We start from the raw sequence: 18016 nt of genomic DNA, 5'->3' as shown, positions 1-18016 counted from the left end.
AATGTCATTGGCAATTAAGATCTTATGAACTGTAGATTGTCTTTTGGAGAATTCTGTTGCTTTTTCTTAACTTGATTTTACTGTACTGTTCATTTATTTATTTTCTTTATCCCATTCTCTCCAATGAGCTCAGAATGGGTTAAAGGTTAACATCGTATACAGTCAGAATGTCTTCAACCTGACGCTTTTTCAGCATGGGCAGTCAGCGAATGGGTCTGAGGGTCTGAAAAGACTGGGTGTGGCTTTTCATCTGGATAGAGGGCCAGAACAGAAGAAATGTCATGGTGAATCAGGCCCAAAGTTTCAGATGGTGTCACTTAAGTATATAAGAGCTATTAATTGTTCATAAGCTATAGTGTACACTGCCTTAGGTGAATTCATTCAAAAAGCCTAATAAATAAAGTGGGATTGTGCTTGAATTGTTCTTAATGTGAAAGTATGTCTCATATGAGAGTCTCCTCGAACAGTTGCAACATCATTTCCTCAGAGGCCATTGATCAAAGAGCCAGTCTGATTTTAGTTTTCATCCACTGTAGAAGTGCGCAAGCAAGGTGTTTGGTGTCATATTAAGAGCACCCCTCTTCTGAAATGGTGCTTTGAATGTTTATGCAACATAGAAGGGGTCATGGGACCCTTATGGATGTTCATATCACAAATAAACTTTCTAAAATAAGAGCCATAAACAAATGAGAGGAGTTTAGATAGCGTAGCTGGTTTTAAGAAGGGTTTGGACAATTTCCTGGACGAAAAGTCCATAGTCTCTTATTGAGAAAGACATGGGGGAAGCCACAGTAGCATGTAAGGTGGCTACTAATTAGGTTTTGGCCAGGTACTAGTGACCTGAATTGGCCACTGTGAGGACGGGATACTGGGCTTGATTGACCATTGGTCTGACCCAGTAAGGCTATTCTTAGGTTCTTAAGTCTAACTGACTTGCTGAGAAATTACAAGTCCAATTGTAATGTCCCTATATGGAAACATGAAATACTGTGGTGAGGCTGACCAAGAGGTTCATTGGCAAAGCTGTGTAGCAGGACCAGGGTAAGACATCCGGGTTTGTGAATGATAGACCTCATTCACATCATCTGTTCACTCCTGGTAGAATTCTGTGCAATTGAGCAATGCAGAATTCCCCCTTTCCTGCACTGAATCTTGTGCAATGTCAGCTATTGGGTCACAGTATCAGCAGCAATTCTCACATACTGCATACCGCTAATCCAGAAGTCTCTCTGCGGCAGAGGGGAAGCTTCTGGATTAGCAGCAGGCAGTGTGTGAGAATTACTGCTGCTACTACGACTCGATGAAGCAAGTCTTACTAGGGAGAGTATAGGGGAGGAGAGGAAGAAAAGATGCTGGCATGGGGAGGGATGAAAAGAAGGAAAGTTAATGGCATGGGGAGGGGAGGGGTGGACGGAAGGAAAGTTGATGGCACAGGAAGGGTTGAGAGGAAGGAAAGATGGCACAAAGGAAGGGGAGAGAGACATGCATGATGAGGGGAGAGGTTGATGGAAGGAAAGAAAGGAGAGATGGTGCATGGAGGGGGATAGAGAGGTTTGACCCTGAGCAAGGGGAGAAAGAGATGGTAGACAGTGGGAAAGAAACAGATGAAGGGAGATAATGCTGCATGGGGAAGGGACGCAAGGGAGGGGGGAGAGAAAGATGTTGGACATGGGGTGGATGGGAGGGAGGAAAATATAGAGAGGAGGGGGGAAATGTTGGATCCAGGAGCAGAATGGAATGATGGAGAGATGCCTGGCAATGGGAGTGAGGGAAGAGAATGGGAGACATGCTGGACCATGGAGAGAAGATAAAGAGAGATGTCAGGCTATGAGGATGGGGAGGGAAGGAAGAGGGAGCAGGTGCTGAGAATGGTAGAATCCTGAGGGGGAGGAGAGGGTGGTAAGGAAACAGGAGAGAATAGATATTACAGAGGGTAGAAATATAGTTGAAGATAAAAGGGAACGGAAGGAATGAGATGGGGAATTGGAGAAAAGATGTAAATTTGAAAAGTGGAAAAGAGGAGAAGAAAAGAGCTCAAAAGGAATGATCAAAATGTCAGATAGCAGAAGAGAGAAACTGGAAAAATAAAATGTCCAGACAACAAAGGTAGAAGGAATATGAAGAATAATTAGCAAAAATATTGTTTCAGTTTTGACAGAAAAACTAAGAGAATTTTACAGAATTTGCTAATTTTGTATGCAAAATTTTAACATTGTTTGCACAGAATTCTGCCAGGAGGACCTGTTATGTTACATTATACTCCATACTGCCTTTCTCAACCAAAGGTTCGTCCCAAAGTGGTTTGCATTACACAAAAAAAATCAAATAATCAGATAGTAATAATACTTATGGCACAATTGTTACACTTAGAGGGTCATTTTAGAAGCAATGAACAAAAATGCCCACAAATGCCCAGAATACCAGCATATATGTGCCTTGCAGCGTATGTGTGTGTTAGAGATTTGTATGGAGCTCCGTAATGAGGGTGTCTTATTGGCTGGATTGATTCATGCTCTCTGAACCTGAAGGTGTTTGGGCTGCACTTGATGGTGAAATATACTTCTCTTTGTGCTGATAAATCCTGCAGATTCCTCACGGTTAACAAATGCTGCAGAGATCACAGCATCCCAGTGGTTTTCAATCAATGTGTCACCAAGTATTTGACAGCATAAAATAAACCTAGAAGTCAGCAATTCCTTACTTCTGCCATCAGCCCTAACCTGAACTCTTGCAGACCACCATTGCTTCTGACTTTCTCTTGCAATTGAATAATATAGTGGGGGTTTTAAACGTGTGTTCAGGGTGTCATGCAGGTGAACAGTCTCTGTCAGGTGTGTCACAACGGAAGAAAGGTTGAAAACCACTGTAGTATCCCTTTTACCTGTATTGGAACATCATGGGGGGGGGGGGTTCAGACCATGCAGGCTTCTCTCCTCTGTAGTGATTCAGTGTGCAGCTGTTATATACCTTTGCAGAGATTTCTCCAAACCACAGCTGTCACTGGTGATTATCAGAATGTTTATTCATTCAATTTTCTCTACCATTCACCCAGGGGAGCTCAGAACGGTTTACATGAATTTATTCAGGTAGTCAAGCATTTTCCCCTATCTCACAATCTATCTAATGTACCTGGGGCAAGGGGGGGATTAAGTGGCTTGCCCAGGGTTTGAACCCACAACCTCAGGCTGCTGAGGCTGTAGCTTTAACCACTGCACCACTCTAGAAATTAAAGTGTAGTAAAAGTGAGCCAAGTGTAGGACAATCAAGCCATTGTGACATCACCGATGAGGTTGGCTCTTATTGGTGGAAGGAGGCATTATGATGTCACAATACCAGCTCTGGTTATCAGAGGCTGAAACTTTTCACACTATTTTGGATTTATTTAGGTACTCAAGTATTTTTCCCTATCTCACAATCTATCTAATGTACCTGGGGCAATGGGGGGGATTAAGTGACTTGCCCAGGGTCACAAGGAGCAGCGTGGGTTTGAACCCACAACCCCAGGGTGCTGAGGCTGGAAGTTGAACCACTGCGGCATTGTGTCCTTTACATTGTGGTAAATGGTGGAATCTAGTTAATAGTTTGGTGCAAGTGTAGAAGAAGCCATTTTGTGGATGGAGCCACTGGGTTTGCTGAGAGCATAAGAATTGCCATACTAGGACAGACCGAAAGCCCATCAAGCCCAAGTACCTAGCTAGATCCCAAGGAGTAAAACAGATTTTATGCTGCTAATCCTAGGAATAAGTAGTGGGTTTCCCCAAACCATCTCAGTAATGTAATGTAATTTATTTCTTATATACCACTACATCCGTTAGGTTCTAAGCGGTTTACAGAAAATATACATTAAGATTAGAAATAAGAAAGGTACTTGGAAAATTCCCTTACTGTCCCGAAGGCTCACAATCTAACTAAAGTACCTGGAGGGTAATAGAGAAGTGAAAAGTAGAGTTAGAGGAAAAATAAAATAAACATTTTAACAAGATAGCATTGATCTAAATACTTTGGAAGGTAGAAGAGAGGAGAGAAAGGAATAGAAGCAGAAGGGGGAGCCGTTGAACAGTAGATTCTGGAGAAATTTAAATGATAGAAATAGAACAAAACAAAGACAAAAGGCAAAACAATAGATAAGATTAAAGATAAATCATAAGCTGGAAAGAAAAATAAAATAAAACTTTGTCTTCAATCCACGGTTTCAGCGTAATAATGGCTTATGGACTTTTGTTTTAGGAAATTAAACCTTTTTTAAACCCTGCTAAGTGCTTTTTCACCACATTCTCTGACAGCAAATTCCAGATAACACTTTGGATAAAGAAATATGTTCTCCTATTTGTTTTAACCTGCTACTTAGTAGCTTCATCGCATGTCCCCTAGTCCTAGTATTTTTGGAAAGAGTGAACAAGCGATCCACATCCACTCGTTCCACTCCACCTTCTTTGTATCATTGTCATTGCCTTTCTCTGTACCTTTTCTAATTCTGCTATATATTTTTGAGATATGGTGACCAGAACTGCACACAGTATTTGAGGTGTGGCCGTATCATAGAGTGATACAAGGTATTAGAACATTTTCATCTTTGTTTTCTATACCTTTCCTGATAATTCTTATAACTCTATTTGCTTTCTTAGCCGCCACCCTGCATCGAGCTGAGGGTTTCAACATTTCCTCAACAATGACACCTAGATCCTTTTTCTGGGCAGTGACTCCTAACGTGGAGCCCTGTATCACTTTCCAACATGCATCACTTTGTACTTGCTCCTGCGTGAAAACCCCATGGACTACCAATGCTTCAAAAGCTAGTCCCTTTATTTGGGGGGGGGGGGGGAGAGGGCTTGCAGCTTGTGAGGGGACAGCAGGGCCTTAGCTAGGGGAAGTCAAGCCGGGGGATCTTTATGGCATTTTGCTGGCCTACATTTCAGGCGCCTGTCAAAGCCCTAAGGAGATACCTGCCTCGGGGTGTTTTTTTTTTTTTATATGCGTCCCGATTGGCTGGTTAGACAGCGGTAGGACGCCTACTGCTGCCTACAATCAGGACACTTTTTATACAATTTGCCCCTAAGTGCCTACTTTCATGTAAAAGTAGGTATAGATGTGTTTAGCATCTAGGTATGAAAACCTACACCATCCAGGACCAAATTAGTCTCTTGTGGCCCCCTAAGTTATGCTATTTAAGAGGCCCTCTGGATTAAATAAGACGTGTATGTTAGGTTTAATAGATGATAAATAAAAAATGAATGAAACCATCAACAATAGTCAATTAAAAAAAAAACCAATACTTATGATTTTATATTGCAATTGTCATTATTTACAAATGTCTTTTATTTTTTTTAATGAAATTTGAGGCTCCAACCAGTAGCTTATATAGGTTATAAGTAAATCTGGCCTTGACACCAGCAGATACACACATAACTTACATTATCCCAGGACAAGCAGGCAGTGACGTCATCCATGTCATTACGGTACGTAACTGTGCTTTCTCTGAAGACGTCCAAGACCACATCCTTTAAAAGGTAGCACTTGGGGTTGTCTTATTTGATCTTATCCCCTTTGTATGAAGGCAGTCGACATTTGGAATTATTCCGCTGCTTGTAGGATCCTTCTCAGGGTCATTGTCATCGGCAGTGGGGAACTTTTTTTCCATTTTTTTTATTTAATGGGACAGATATTTTGTGTGTGTAACACACACAAAATATCTGTGCCATTGAAAAAAAACACCCCAACAACAGACAGACCAGTTGTTTTTTTTCCGATAGGTAAAACCCCTGTTTTGTTTTGTTTTTGCATAGCCAAGCAATGTTAGTGCATCAGTCGCTTGGCTACTTTGCATAGGGTTTTAGCTAATTTGCATGGCTGGATCGGAAAATGTGCAATTGAGGGAAAAACATGTGGTGAGCCATTTTGTGCATCGGGTCAGTAAAAGCAATCATCACTAAAGTTGTGGAAACAGGTTTAGCGTGAGCCCACAGTCTTTGCCTCCACCATCTCTAGTGGGAGACTATTTCACACATCGACCTCTTAACCTGTGATAGGCTCAGTAACTGGGTGTTTGCAGAATAGCACTTAAGTGCCATGTCAGCACTTACACCACATGTGTTCACATACGGGTCGATATTCAATGCAATTTAATCAGCCATAAATGGCTTCCGGCCACTTAACTGGTCATTTTCAGTACTAGTTAACCGGTTAATGGTGCTGAAAATGTCTTGTTGGTGCAGCTACTTTGAGGCATTCTGGGGATGGAGTCACTTAACTGGCCAAGGTAACCACATAAATAGTACCCTATAAAAGTCGGTCCTATTTTTGTCTGGTGCCCCATAGACAGTTAAATGCTGAATATCGAATTTAACTGGCTCCACAATCCCATGAAATCAATGCAAAAGTTTGAACACATCCCCGCATTGAATTTCCATACATAACACCAACAGCTGGCTGAATATTCAGCCATAAAAGGTAGAATTTGAAATGTGCTAGATAGGTATTAACAGCTCTCTTTTGCTCCTCTCCAAAGTTAGCCCTTATTAGAGAAATTAACTTGCTGTATGGGCAGAATTTATTTGAATAAGGTCTAAAACTATACATATTGTATAGATGGATTTTGCATTTGCTCCCTTCTCACAAATCTAGCACAGATGCTTTCTGTGAGGTTCACTATTGTATAATTTGTTCAGGATTAGATCTTACTTTAGTGTTTAACTTGTTTGACGACCTAGGACAGTCTTGTCCACATCGATCTGTATCCTCTGGTTCCTGACACTTTCATGATGAATTTAATGATAGTTACATACTCTGAGTTACCCATTTCAGTTTTACTTTACAACCTTTGACCTTGAAGTGGCTGTGGATTTATGAGCAGTAAATTGAATATTCTTGAATTACCCCTAGGAACTGATGGGAAATGGTAATATAGCATAAAGTGGCTTTTACCGTAAGAGCTGCTAAATGGTGGTAATTGGAAACCAGTGCTCAGTCATGACAGTTCCACAAACAGTCCATGTTTCCTGCTTGAAGTCAGAATACAGTCAAGGATGGTGTTAGGTGCTTCTCATATTGGAAGCAAAATTCAAAATATTCATCCATTTAAAGTCCATTTACAGGATCGTAAATATATGTTTCTCTTGTTTTCCAGTTTGTGCAAAGGACGAACGCTGTATTCGGTGGTGAGAGATGTAAAAACTGTTCTGGATGTCAACAAAACGAGACAGATAGCACAGGAGATTGTGAAGGTAAGCAGACAGTAGACCTCATTAACTTGCTGTTCAACCTTCACATCTACATTTCTGATGAAATCAAAAACTGAGCTGAAAAGAGACACAAAAGGAGGGAAAATGAAAACCTAAAGGGCTGCTAAGTCCTTCCTTATTTCTTACAGTACAGTGGTACCTCGGCTTACGAGTGCACCAGTTTGCGAGTGTTTTGCAAGACGAGCAAAACATTTGCAAACTTGGTGCCTCGTAAACCGAGCGCCCCCCCCCTGCAATCCGGCATCCCCCCCAGTGATCCGGCATCCCCCCGATCGCGTTGCCCCCCCTCCACCGCGATCCTACTTCCCCCCCCCCGAGCAGTCAATGACACCCTTTACCCGACTTGGCACCAGTGCCGGTGCCCGAAGATCCTCTCTCTTCTGGGTGGTACATCGGAGATTTTCCTTCTGGTCTGGGCTGGGCTGGGCGGTGCGTCGGAGATCCTCCTTCTTCTGGTCTGGGCTGGGCTGGACTGGCTTTGAGCATTTGCACATGCTCAAAGCCAGTCCAGCCCAGACCAGAAGAAGGAGGATCTCCGACGCACCGCCCAGCCACGCCAGAAGAGGGAGGATCTTCGGGCACCGGCAATGGTGCCAAGTCGGGTAAAGGGTGTCATTGACTGCTAGGGAGGGGGGAAAGTAGGATTGCGGTGGAGGGGGGCAACGCGAGAGGGGGGGGAATGCCGGTTCACAGGGGGGGGGGCAAGCTGGATCGCGGGGAGGGGCTTGGAACAGCGTCGAATTCCTCAAGGGGGGGGAGAATGGAGCAGCACCGGGAGCCTCGTGGGGGGGGGAGGAGGAGGTGGAACCAATCAAAGCAGTTTCCCTTACTTCCTATGGGCAAACTTGCTTTGATATACGAGCATGCTTCTGGAACGAATTATGCTCGTAAACCAAGGTTCCACTGTATTTCAAAGAGATGGATTTTATTCCCGTAATAGTTTGATGGCAAACTTATTTTAATGTGAAAGATCTGCATGCTTAGAGAGGCATCTGTGGAATTAGTTTTAACAAGATTAGCAAACTTTTCCTTCTGGTTAACAGACCTTTACTTAGGGGGGAAGTTATCAATAGAGATACCATTAATGTATCTCGGGCAATGAGGGATTAAGTGGCTTGACCAGGGTTTGAACCCACAACCTCGGGGTGCTGAGGCTGTAGCTTTTAACCACTGCGCCACACACTCCCTTTACTGTTTCCAATTTGAAGAACCAATTAGAAAAGACCCAGGTTTAATGAATGTATAAGCCTCAGCTTTAACAAAAGATGTTACCAAATAATAATTTCAACACAGACTATTTAGTAAGCTTTGTTTTTCTGTTTTGTACTTATGGCATAAACCTTTTTATAATATGACCAGTTTTTTAAATACTAAATTAGAGAAACATAGAAACATAGAGTATGATGGCAGAAAAGGGCCAACGGCCCAACAAGTCTGCCCACTCAAGAACCCTCCCTCCCAACTAATCTGCCTACTCAAGAACCCTTCCTCCCTGGAGTATCTATCGTTTGAGTATAACTCTATAGTACTCCCACCTGTTTGTTCCATCGACTCTTGAAGTCGAGCACACTACTGGCCTTGACCACCTGGCGTGGAAGATCATTCCATCGATCAATCACCCGTTCGGTGAAGAAGTATTTCGTGGTGTCACCATTAAATCTTCCTCCCTTAAGTTTTAGTGGATGCCCTCTTGTCGCCGTGGGACCCTTTAGAAAAAAGATTTCCTCCTCCACTTTGATGTGACCCATGATGTATTTGAATGTTTCTATCATGTCCCCCCTTTCTCTGCGCTTCACGAGAGAATATAAGCGCAGTCTGATCAGACATTCTTCATATGGGATGTCTTTAAATCCTGAGACCATCCTAGTGGCCATTCTCTGTATCGACTCCATTCTCTTCACATCCTTTTGATAATGTGGCCTCCAAAATTGTACTCCAGGTGAGGTCTCGGAGAGAGTGTGAACTTGCAGGCTTTGAGCATGCGCAGATGCTCAAAGCCCAGCAAGAAGAGGAAGCCGATCTTCGGGCACCAGCACCAACGCACAGGTGCCGGTGCCGAGTGCCGAGATGAAAGTAAGAAGCGGGTTCGGGTGGGTCTGGGGACTTCAGATTGCGGTGGGGGTGCCGGATTGCAGTGGGGGGGGGGTGCTCATAGGGGGGCGCTCGTAAATCGAGGCACGCTCGGTTTCCGAGACACCAATTTTGCAAATGTTTTGCTCGTCTTGCAAAACACTCGCAAACCGGTGCACTTGCAAACCGAGGTACCACTCTATAGGCTTTTGAAACAAACTGTTGTATGGTTCAGATGCAGCCTTCCCCCATGTCTAAAATAGTGTATGGTCATTGTCATATGGTGTATGAGGACAGACTTAAAGATCTCAATATGTATATTTTGGAGGAAAGGCGGGAGAGGGGAGATATGATAGACATTTAAATACTTACGTGGCATAAATGCGCATGAGTTGAGTCTCTTTCATTTGAAACGAAGCTCTAGAATGAGAGGGCATAGGATGAAGTTAAGAGGTGATAGGCTCTGGAGTAATCTGAGGAAATACTTTTTTTACAGAAAGAGGTGGTGGAGGTGGTGGAGACAGAGACCGTGTTTGAATTCAAGAAGACGTGGAATAGACACCTGGGATCCCTTAGAGAAAGCGATAATGGTTCCTCTGGATGGGCCATTTGGTCTTTATCTGCCATCATGCTTCTAGGTTTAATGTATTCCTGATTACATCTTTCTCATTTCATTTAACCATTTATAAACCACCTTCCTGGTATCCAGATAAGACATGCCCAACCCACAGTTCAGAAATAAACAGCAATGAACATAGCAAGAACATTATAAAATACAGAGTCTGTCACTCATTCACCTAATCAACTCTTCTCATCTGTATGTTGTTTGTCTACCTACCAGAACACAACTGAGCTTTCATAATTAGGCCTGTAAAAGAACATCTAAACTGCAGCACTTTTACTAATAGTCATCACAAGGCAAGTTCAAGAGGAATTGTAAATCCTGCTGGTCAGAACCAAGTTTTGCACTTATATCTCAGGATTTCATCCAGATCGTCATTCAGTTCTCAAGTGCATGGACTGTGCCTTAATTCATAATAGTTGTCCAGTGCCTGGCTCAGGAATTTGGGAATGATATTTTTCTGTGGTGGAAGTGACACCTTTATGAAAACCAAAATCATTTTGGCTATGCTTGGATTGCAGGACAACCTGATGTCTACCACAGGAACAAAGCACTTTATTTAAAGGGCCACTTAGTTCATTATTTCCTTGAAAACTGGCCTAGAACTATGTCAAGGGAGCTAAAATCCTCTCATCAGTTGCCAACTCTGCAGACATCCTGGGCTGGTTAGAATAATAATAATAACAACTTTTATAATATAATAAGCTTTTATAATATAATATAATAAGCTCTTCTAGTCTTCAAGACAATACAGACCAACACACCGGCATTTATAGATAGGCTTCTGATTCCACATAGTTCTTCGAGAGTTCTTCGATCATCTTCACAGTTTACCTTTAACGTTCCCTCCTTGAAAATTATCGGAACATGCCGTGCTTCTATTTTTTCTGTAACAGCTCCAATGACTTGGAATTCTCTTCCTTTATACATAAGACTCGAACAAGATTTGCAGAAATTTAAGAGTAGCTTAAAGTGCTTTCTTTTTAAAGAAGCCTTTAACTGAAAATATAAAGTTCATTCAAGAGGTAATACTTTACGATTTCTACCATCTCCAAAACAAGATTTCTAATAGCTCTCTTATTCGACCCCACTTCTGCTAGTAATCCTCTTCTTCCTACCCTCCTAATGTACTTCCCTTTTATGTACTTTTTCTTTAAAAATTGTATTTCCTCCCCTCTTTCCTATTGTTTCCCGTGGTTTTAAAAGCAATTACCCATGTAGGTCTGATTAATGTATTATGTATAAGTGATTTCTCTAAAATCATATTTTTATCTTTTGTACAACGCTTTGTAATTTGGAAAAGCGTTCAATCAAATAATATGAATAAATTTGAATAAACTTGAAACTTGAAAACTTTATTCTTCTATACTGCCACAATCTTGCGACTTCTAGGCGGTTTACATTCAAGAGAGCTGGACATTCAGTGAGTTACAATATGCAGATAGTCAGAGGAAATACAGAGTACAGAAATTTTAAGAAAGCAAAAAATTACAATATACAGTTTGTTAAGAATTTTCAGAGGGGACATATTAGATGAAAGGTCCCGAATTACAAAATACAGTTTGATTAGAATCTCAGAGGGGGCATATTGGGGAAAACGAAACAAGAAAAAAAAGTGTTCGGTGAAGATTTTATTTAGGTGATATATCTATCGAATAAGGCAGTTTTTATGAGCTTTCAGTCTAGCTTTATTTATGTAGTTGTCTAGCCCAGTGGTTCCCAACCCTGTCCTGGAGGACCACCAGGCCAATTGGGTTTTCAGGCCAGCCCTAATGAATATGCATGAGAGAGATTTGCATATAATGGAAGTGACAGGCATGCAAATCCGCTCCATGCATATTCATTAGAGCTATCCTGAAAACCTGATTGGCCTAGTGGTCCTCCAGGACAGGGTTGGGAACCACTGGTCTAGCCAAAGTTGTTCTTTGTTTGCTTGGTACGCAAAAGTTCTAGCCAGAAAGGTTTTGTATTTACAATTGGTAATGCTTGGGTATGCAAAAGACACGGCTGCTTTTACAATGCTTAACATTTCTAAAACATCACCCCCCTAATAGTGCAGGCAGGGCAGGATTAATTCATCGAGGGTCCTCTGCCCCACCCCACCCCACCATGCACCCAGGTGGAAACAGGAAGCTGCGTCAGAGGGAAGCTTTTGGCAAGCAGCACCGCTTGCACAATTACAGTTCCCGTTGCCTTTCTTACCCACGTTGCTTACGTCGATGGAGGGGGGGGGGAGCCCGCTGGAGGGGCTGGAAGGGCCCATCGCCGTTTGGAAAAAACAATGTTGATGCCCTCCTTCATTGGGCCCCCCTGACAATTTTGGGCCCTAGGCATGTGCCTACTTGGCCTATTGGTTAATCCTGCCCTGAGTGCAGGCCGATGCATCGGTGCATTTGTCGTGTGGCACTCGCTCCCATGGCTTAGTAAAAGGGAGCCTGGATTAGCAAGCATTTAAAATGTGTTCTAGCCTATTAAAATATGTGTCAACTAATCAAAATTGTTGTTGTTTATGGGAGCAGCACATCATAAGTAGTTTATTATATTTTCTTTGCTCACCTAATGTTTCACTTCTCTAATTGTTTTCAGGGAATGGGGTACCTGCATGCTAAAGGAATTGTCCACAAAGACCTCATGTCCAAGAATGTGTTCTATGACAATGGAAAAGTAGTGATCACAGATTTTGGGCTCTTCAGCATCTCTGGAATTCATCAGGCTGACAGGTAGGATAAAGTCCAGTCCTTTGAAAGGCAGCAGGATGCACTACTGAATCAGCCGCAGTATAAATTTACACAGTAATGAGCATTTTTGCATTTCATAACTATGGACTACATTAGGCAATATAACTTTTTTAGTGTCCTTTAAGTTGTGTTAAGGAGCAAATGACATGGATTGTTGCCCCAACACAGCTTGATAACTGCCCCCTTCCCTCAGTTTCTAAATTGAAAGCCAAAAAAATAATCTTTGATGTTTCCTATAATTCAGACATTGCCAGATGGAAGATTCTCCACTTGATCTGTCACTCGCCCGCACCAAAAATTGTTCAACCAATGGTATTGTTAATGTCCTTCTACATGAATCTACTACGATGTCCAGTGAGCTGTTGCATAAACGGATTGTATAGTGTGGCCAATAAAAGCCAATTTCAGAATTGCTGTTGTAATCCACTTGGGGACAAATGACTTGTTGTGTTGTAGAGAGGTAAAGGCTAAAAAGTCTTTGGTATGAACCGTAGCTTTTTCTGCCTATGGAAAGAGGAAGACAACACGGCATAATGCAGAGAAGTTCAATAAGTGAGTAAGGCTCTGCCAAAACCTTTGGCAGGAAAGAGGATCTTTAGTGAGAAACTCTCACAAATGGAGAGAGTATCTCTAATGTTCGAGTGGGTGCTCACCTGGGTAGTAGCGATCATCAAACGGTTTGGTTTGATATAACGGCTAAAGTGGAGAGCGGCCGCACGATACTTAAAGTCCTAGATTTCAAACGTACGGACTTTAATGCAATGGGAAAGTACCTGAAGAAAGAGCTGTTAGGATGGGAGGACATAAGAGAAGTGGAAAGACAGTGGTCTAAGCTGAAAGGAGCGATAAAAATGGCTACGGACCTTTATGTGAAGAAAATCAATAAAAACAAGAGAAAAAGGAAGCCGATATGGTTCTCCAACCTAGTGGCTGAGAAAATAAAGGCGAAAGAGTTGGCGTTCATGAAATATAAAAAAACCCAAGAAGAGGAGAGCAGAAAGGACTACAGGGTGAAACTGAAAGAAGCCAAGAGAGAGATACGTCTGGCGAAAGCACAGGCGGAAGAACAAATGGCTAAAATGTAAAAAAGGGAGACAAAAATTTTTTTCTGATATATTAGTGAAAGGAGGAAAAAGAAAAATGGAATTGCTAAACTAAAAGATGCTGGGAACCGATATGTGGAGAGTGAAGAGGAAAAAGCAAATGTGCTAAACAAATACTTCTGTTCTGTGTTCACAGAAGAAAATCCTGGAGAAGGACCGAGATTGTCCGGCAAAGTTACACGAGAAAATGGAGTAGATTCTGCGCCGTTCACGGAGGAGGGTGTTTATGAGCAACTTGAAAAACTGAAGGTGGACAAAGCGATGGGACCAGACGGGATCCATCCCAGGATACTAAGGGAACTCAGAGAGGTTCTGGCGAGTCCTATTAAAGACTTGTTCAACAAATCTCTGGAGACGGGAGTGATTCCTGGGGATTGGAGGAGAGCGGATGTGGTCCCTATTCATAAAAGTGGTCACAGGGATGAAGCAGGAAACTACAGGCCGGTGAGCCTCACTTCAGCTGTTGGAAAAATAATGGAAGTGTTGCTGAAAGAAAGGATAGTGTATTTCCTTGAATCTAATGGGTTACAGGATCCGAGGCAACATGGCTTTACAAAAGGTAAATCGTGCCAAACGAACCTGATTGAATTTTTTGATTGGGTGACCAGAGAGCTGGATCGAGGACATATGCTAGATGTAATTTACTTGGATTTCAGCAAAGCCTTTGATACAGTTCCTCATAGGAGGCTGTTGAACAAACTTGAAGGGCTGAAGTTAGGACCCAAAGTGGTGAACTGGGTCAGAAACTGGCTGTCGGACAGACGCCAGAGGGTGGTGGTTAATGGAAGTCGCTCGAAGGAAGGAAAGGTGACTAGTGGAGTCCCTCAGGGTTCGGTGCTGGGGCCAATCCTGTTCAATATGTATGTAAGTGACATTGCTGAAGGGTTAGAAGGAAAAGTGTGCCTTTTTGCAGATGATACCAAGATTTGTAACAGAGTAGACACCGAAGAGGGAGTGGAAAATATGAAAAAGGATCTGCAAAAGTTAGAGGAATGGTCTAATGCCTGGCAACTAAAATTCAATGCAAAGAAATGCAGAGTAATGCATTTGGGGATTAATAATAGGAAGGAACCGTATATGCTGGGAGGAGAGAAGCTGATATGCACGGACGGGGAGAGGGACCTTGGGGTGATAGTGTCCGAAGATCTAAAGGCGAAAAAACAGTGTGACAAGGCAGTGGCTGCTGCCAGAAGGATTCTGGGCTGTATAAGGAGAGGCGTAGTCAGTAGAAGGAAGAAGGTGTTGATGCCCCTGTACAGGTCATTGGTGAGGCCCCACTTGGAGTATTGTGTTCAGTTTTGGAGACCGTATCTGGCGAAAGACGTAAGAAGACTTGAGGCGGTCCAGAGGAGGGCGACGAAAATGATAGGAGGCTTGCACCAGAAGACGTATGAGGAGAGACTGGAAGCCCTGAATATGTATACCCTAGAGGAAAGGAGGGACAGGGGAGATATGATTCAGACGTTCAAATACTTAAAGGGTATTAACGTAGAACAAAATCTTTTCCAGAGAAAGGAAAATGGTAAAACCAGAGGACATAATTTGAGGTTGAGGGGTTGTAGATTCAGGGGCAATGTTAGGAAATTCTACTTTACGGAGAGGGTGGTGGAACACAGAAGATTTAGAATCAGAAAATAATATTAAAGATTGAACTAGGCCAGTTACTGGGCAGACTTGTACGGTCTGCGTCTGTGTATGGCCGTTTGGAGGAGGATGGGCAGGGGAGGGCTTCAATGGCTGGGAGGGTGTAGATGGGCTGGAGTAAGTCTTAACAGAGATTTCGGCAGTTGGAACCCAAGCACAGTACCGGGTAAAGCTTTGGAGTCTTGCCCAGAAATAGCTAAGAAGAAAAATTAAAAAAAAAAAAAATTAAATTGAATCAGGTTGGGCAGACTGGATGGACCATTCGGGTCTTTATATGCCGTCATCTACTATGTTACTATGTAAACTCAGACAATGTGGGCTCATTTTTAAAAGAGAAAAAACATCCAAATTACCATTTTTGAAACACATTTTTTAGATGGTTTTTTCTATGATGTAGCAGAATTAGAAAATGTACAGAGATGGGAGACGAAAGTGACAAAAGGGATGGGCTGAGGAAAAGCTAAAGTGGCTAGGGCTCTTCAGCCTAGAGAAGGAATGGTTCAGGAGAGATATGACAGAGGCCTCGATGCTCAAAAGCCCCCATTCTAAACAACAAGTGATGCTCAAAAAATTTTGCATGCAAAGAGGCATAAATGTGCACTTGCACCCGGAAAAGTTACGCTGCTGGCACACATGAGATGGGAGGGAACAGAGAACTACCAACCAACTATGCAAAAGTGAAAACGCAAGATGTATATGCTTTTTTCTACACTGCTTTGGCAGGACATATTCAGTCAGCAGCCCCAGACACGCGTATGTTATATGGTGACCCCCAACCCAATAAAAGTATGATGAATGTATACCATATTTTTAAAAACTTCCATCTCTTATGCAATTGGCAGCCACAGATCTGCTGATATGCTTTTAATGAACGTGCCTGAGACGCACTTTTAACATACATGTATATTGTTTTCAACGCTACCGGCACCTCTAGACCTGGCAGTAATTTTGGAGCATTAAAGGTTGGCACTTCATTTTGTGTATCAACCGGCAATGTTTGGGCATCGTCCGGAGTGCTCATTTTAATATTAATGACCTCATTCTACATTTCCATAGTATTCTTGAAGGCTGCTACAAGGTACGGAAAAGACTGCACAGAGCCATTTTGTGCATCGGAAGCTAAAATGTTTGTCTACTAAATCAGTTAGAACTGGTTTAGCATCGAACTTTAAAAGCTTCAGGCCCTGAATGGAGTTGTATGGGTAGATGGGAATCGCTTGTTTACTCTATGCAAAAATACTAGGATTAGGGGGCAAGCAATGAAGCTACTAAGTAGTACATTTTAAAACAAACCAGAGAAAATATTTCTTCACTTATTGTAACATTGTAAATGATGGCAGAAAAAGACCTGAATGGTCCATCCAATCTGCCCATTAGTTATACTCATTTGAAAGGCATAAGAACATAAGAATAGCCTTTCTGGGTCTAACCAGTGGTCCATCAAGTCCAGTAGCCCGTTCTCACGGTGGCCAATCCAGGTCAAAACCCAAAGAGTAGTAACATTCCATTATCTCGGAGTAAGCAAGATTCCGGAACCCCAAAGAGTACAACATTCCATGCGGAATTCTCAAAGAGTAGCAACATTCCATGCTACCGATCCAGGGCAAGCAGTGGCTTCCCCCATGTCTTCCTCAATATAAGAGAGTTATGATGGGATGTGTACCTGAGAGTATGTGAAGTTTACTGCCTTGCCTCTTAGTACTGGGATGTCTTTGTGGCCAGGCTAAGAATGCTGGTCTTTCCTACACCCCAATGGCTGTTTTTTGTTGATTTCATTTGGATGCTTTGGTTTTTTTAAGCATTTAAAAAAGATAGACACTGAGGACAAACACATTAGGAAAAGTTGGATGTTTTTCTGGTTTGAAAATGGCAATTTTCTCTACTGAAATTTTGGACATTTATTAGACATTGTATTGAAAATATCCTTCCATGTTTCTATATATGTTTGTGGAATAGAAACATAGAAACATAGAACCATAGAATATGACGGCAGAAAAGGGCTATAGCCCATCAAGTCTGCCCACTCTAATGACCCACCCCCCTGACTTTACTCCCTTAGAGATCCCACGTGAATGTTCCATTTTCTCTTAAAATCTGACACGCTGCTGGCCTCAATCACCTGCAGAGGTAGACTGTTCCAATGATCGACCACCCTTTCTGTGAAGAAGTATTTCCTGGAATCACCTCGAAATTTCCCTCCCCTGATTTTCTGGTGGTCGAATGACCTATAGGACAGAAGATATCATCTTCCACCTCGATACGGCCCGTGACATATTTGAACGTCTCAATCATGTCCCCCCTCTCTCTTCGTTCCTCTAGTGAGTACAGCTGCAATTTATTTAGCCTTTCTTCATACGTGAGATCCCTGAGCCCCAAGACCATCCTGGTGGCCATTCGCTGAACTGACTCAATTCACCGCACATCTTTCCGGTAGTGTGGCCTCCAGAATTGAACACAATACTCCAAATGAGGTCTCACCATGGATCTGTACAGTGGCATTATCACTTCAGGTCTCCTGCTGACAAAACCCCTACGGGATTATGTTGTGTGACAAACCCAAGTCCATTTCAGGTTTTGTCTATGACAAACCCAAGTCCGGTT

The 18016-nt window shown here is 42.5% G+C and overlaps 1 protein-coding gene across 1 annotated transcript in view; it reads left to right on the top strand.

Moving 5' to 3' along the window:
* KSR2 (kinase suppressor of ras 2) overlaps nt 1-18016 on the top strand; it is a 530220-nt gene that overhangs the window by 441232 nt on the left and 70972 nt on the right. Inside the window, exons 16-17 of the mRNA XM_033953868.1 lie at nt 7124-7220; nt 12517-12650. Coding sequence (XP_033809759.1) covers nt 7124-7220; nt 12517-12650 — 231 coding nt within the window. The remainder of the gene's footprint in view (nt 1-7123; nt 7221-12516; nt 12651-18016) is intronic.

Source organism: Geotrypetes seraphini, chromosome 8 (genome assembly GCF_902459505.1).
Source record: "Geotrypetes seraphini chromosome 8, aGeoSer1.1, whole genome shotgun sequence".
NCBI classification, from domain to species: domain Eukaryota; kingdom Metazoa; phylum Chordata; class Amphibia; order Gymnophiona; family Dermophiidae; genus Geotrypetes; species Geotrypetes seraphini.
The sequence above is the reverse complement of the archived record's forward strand: the minus strand, read 5'-3'. Positions and strand labels throughout refer to the sequence as shown.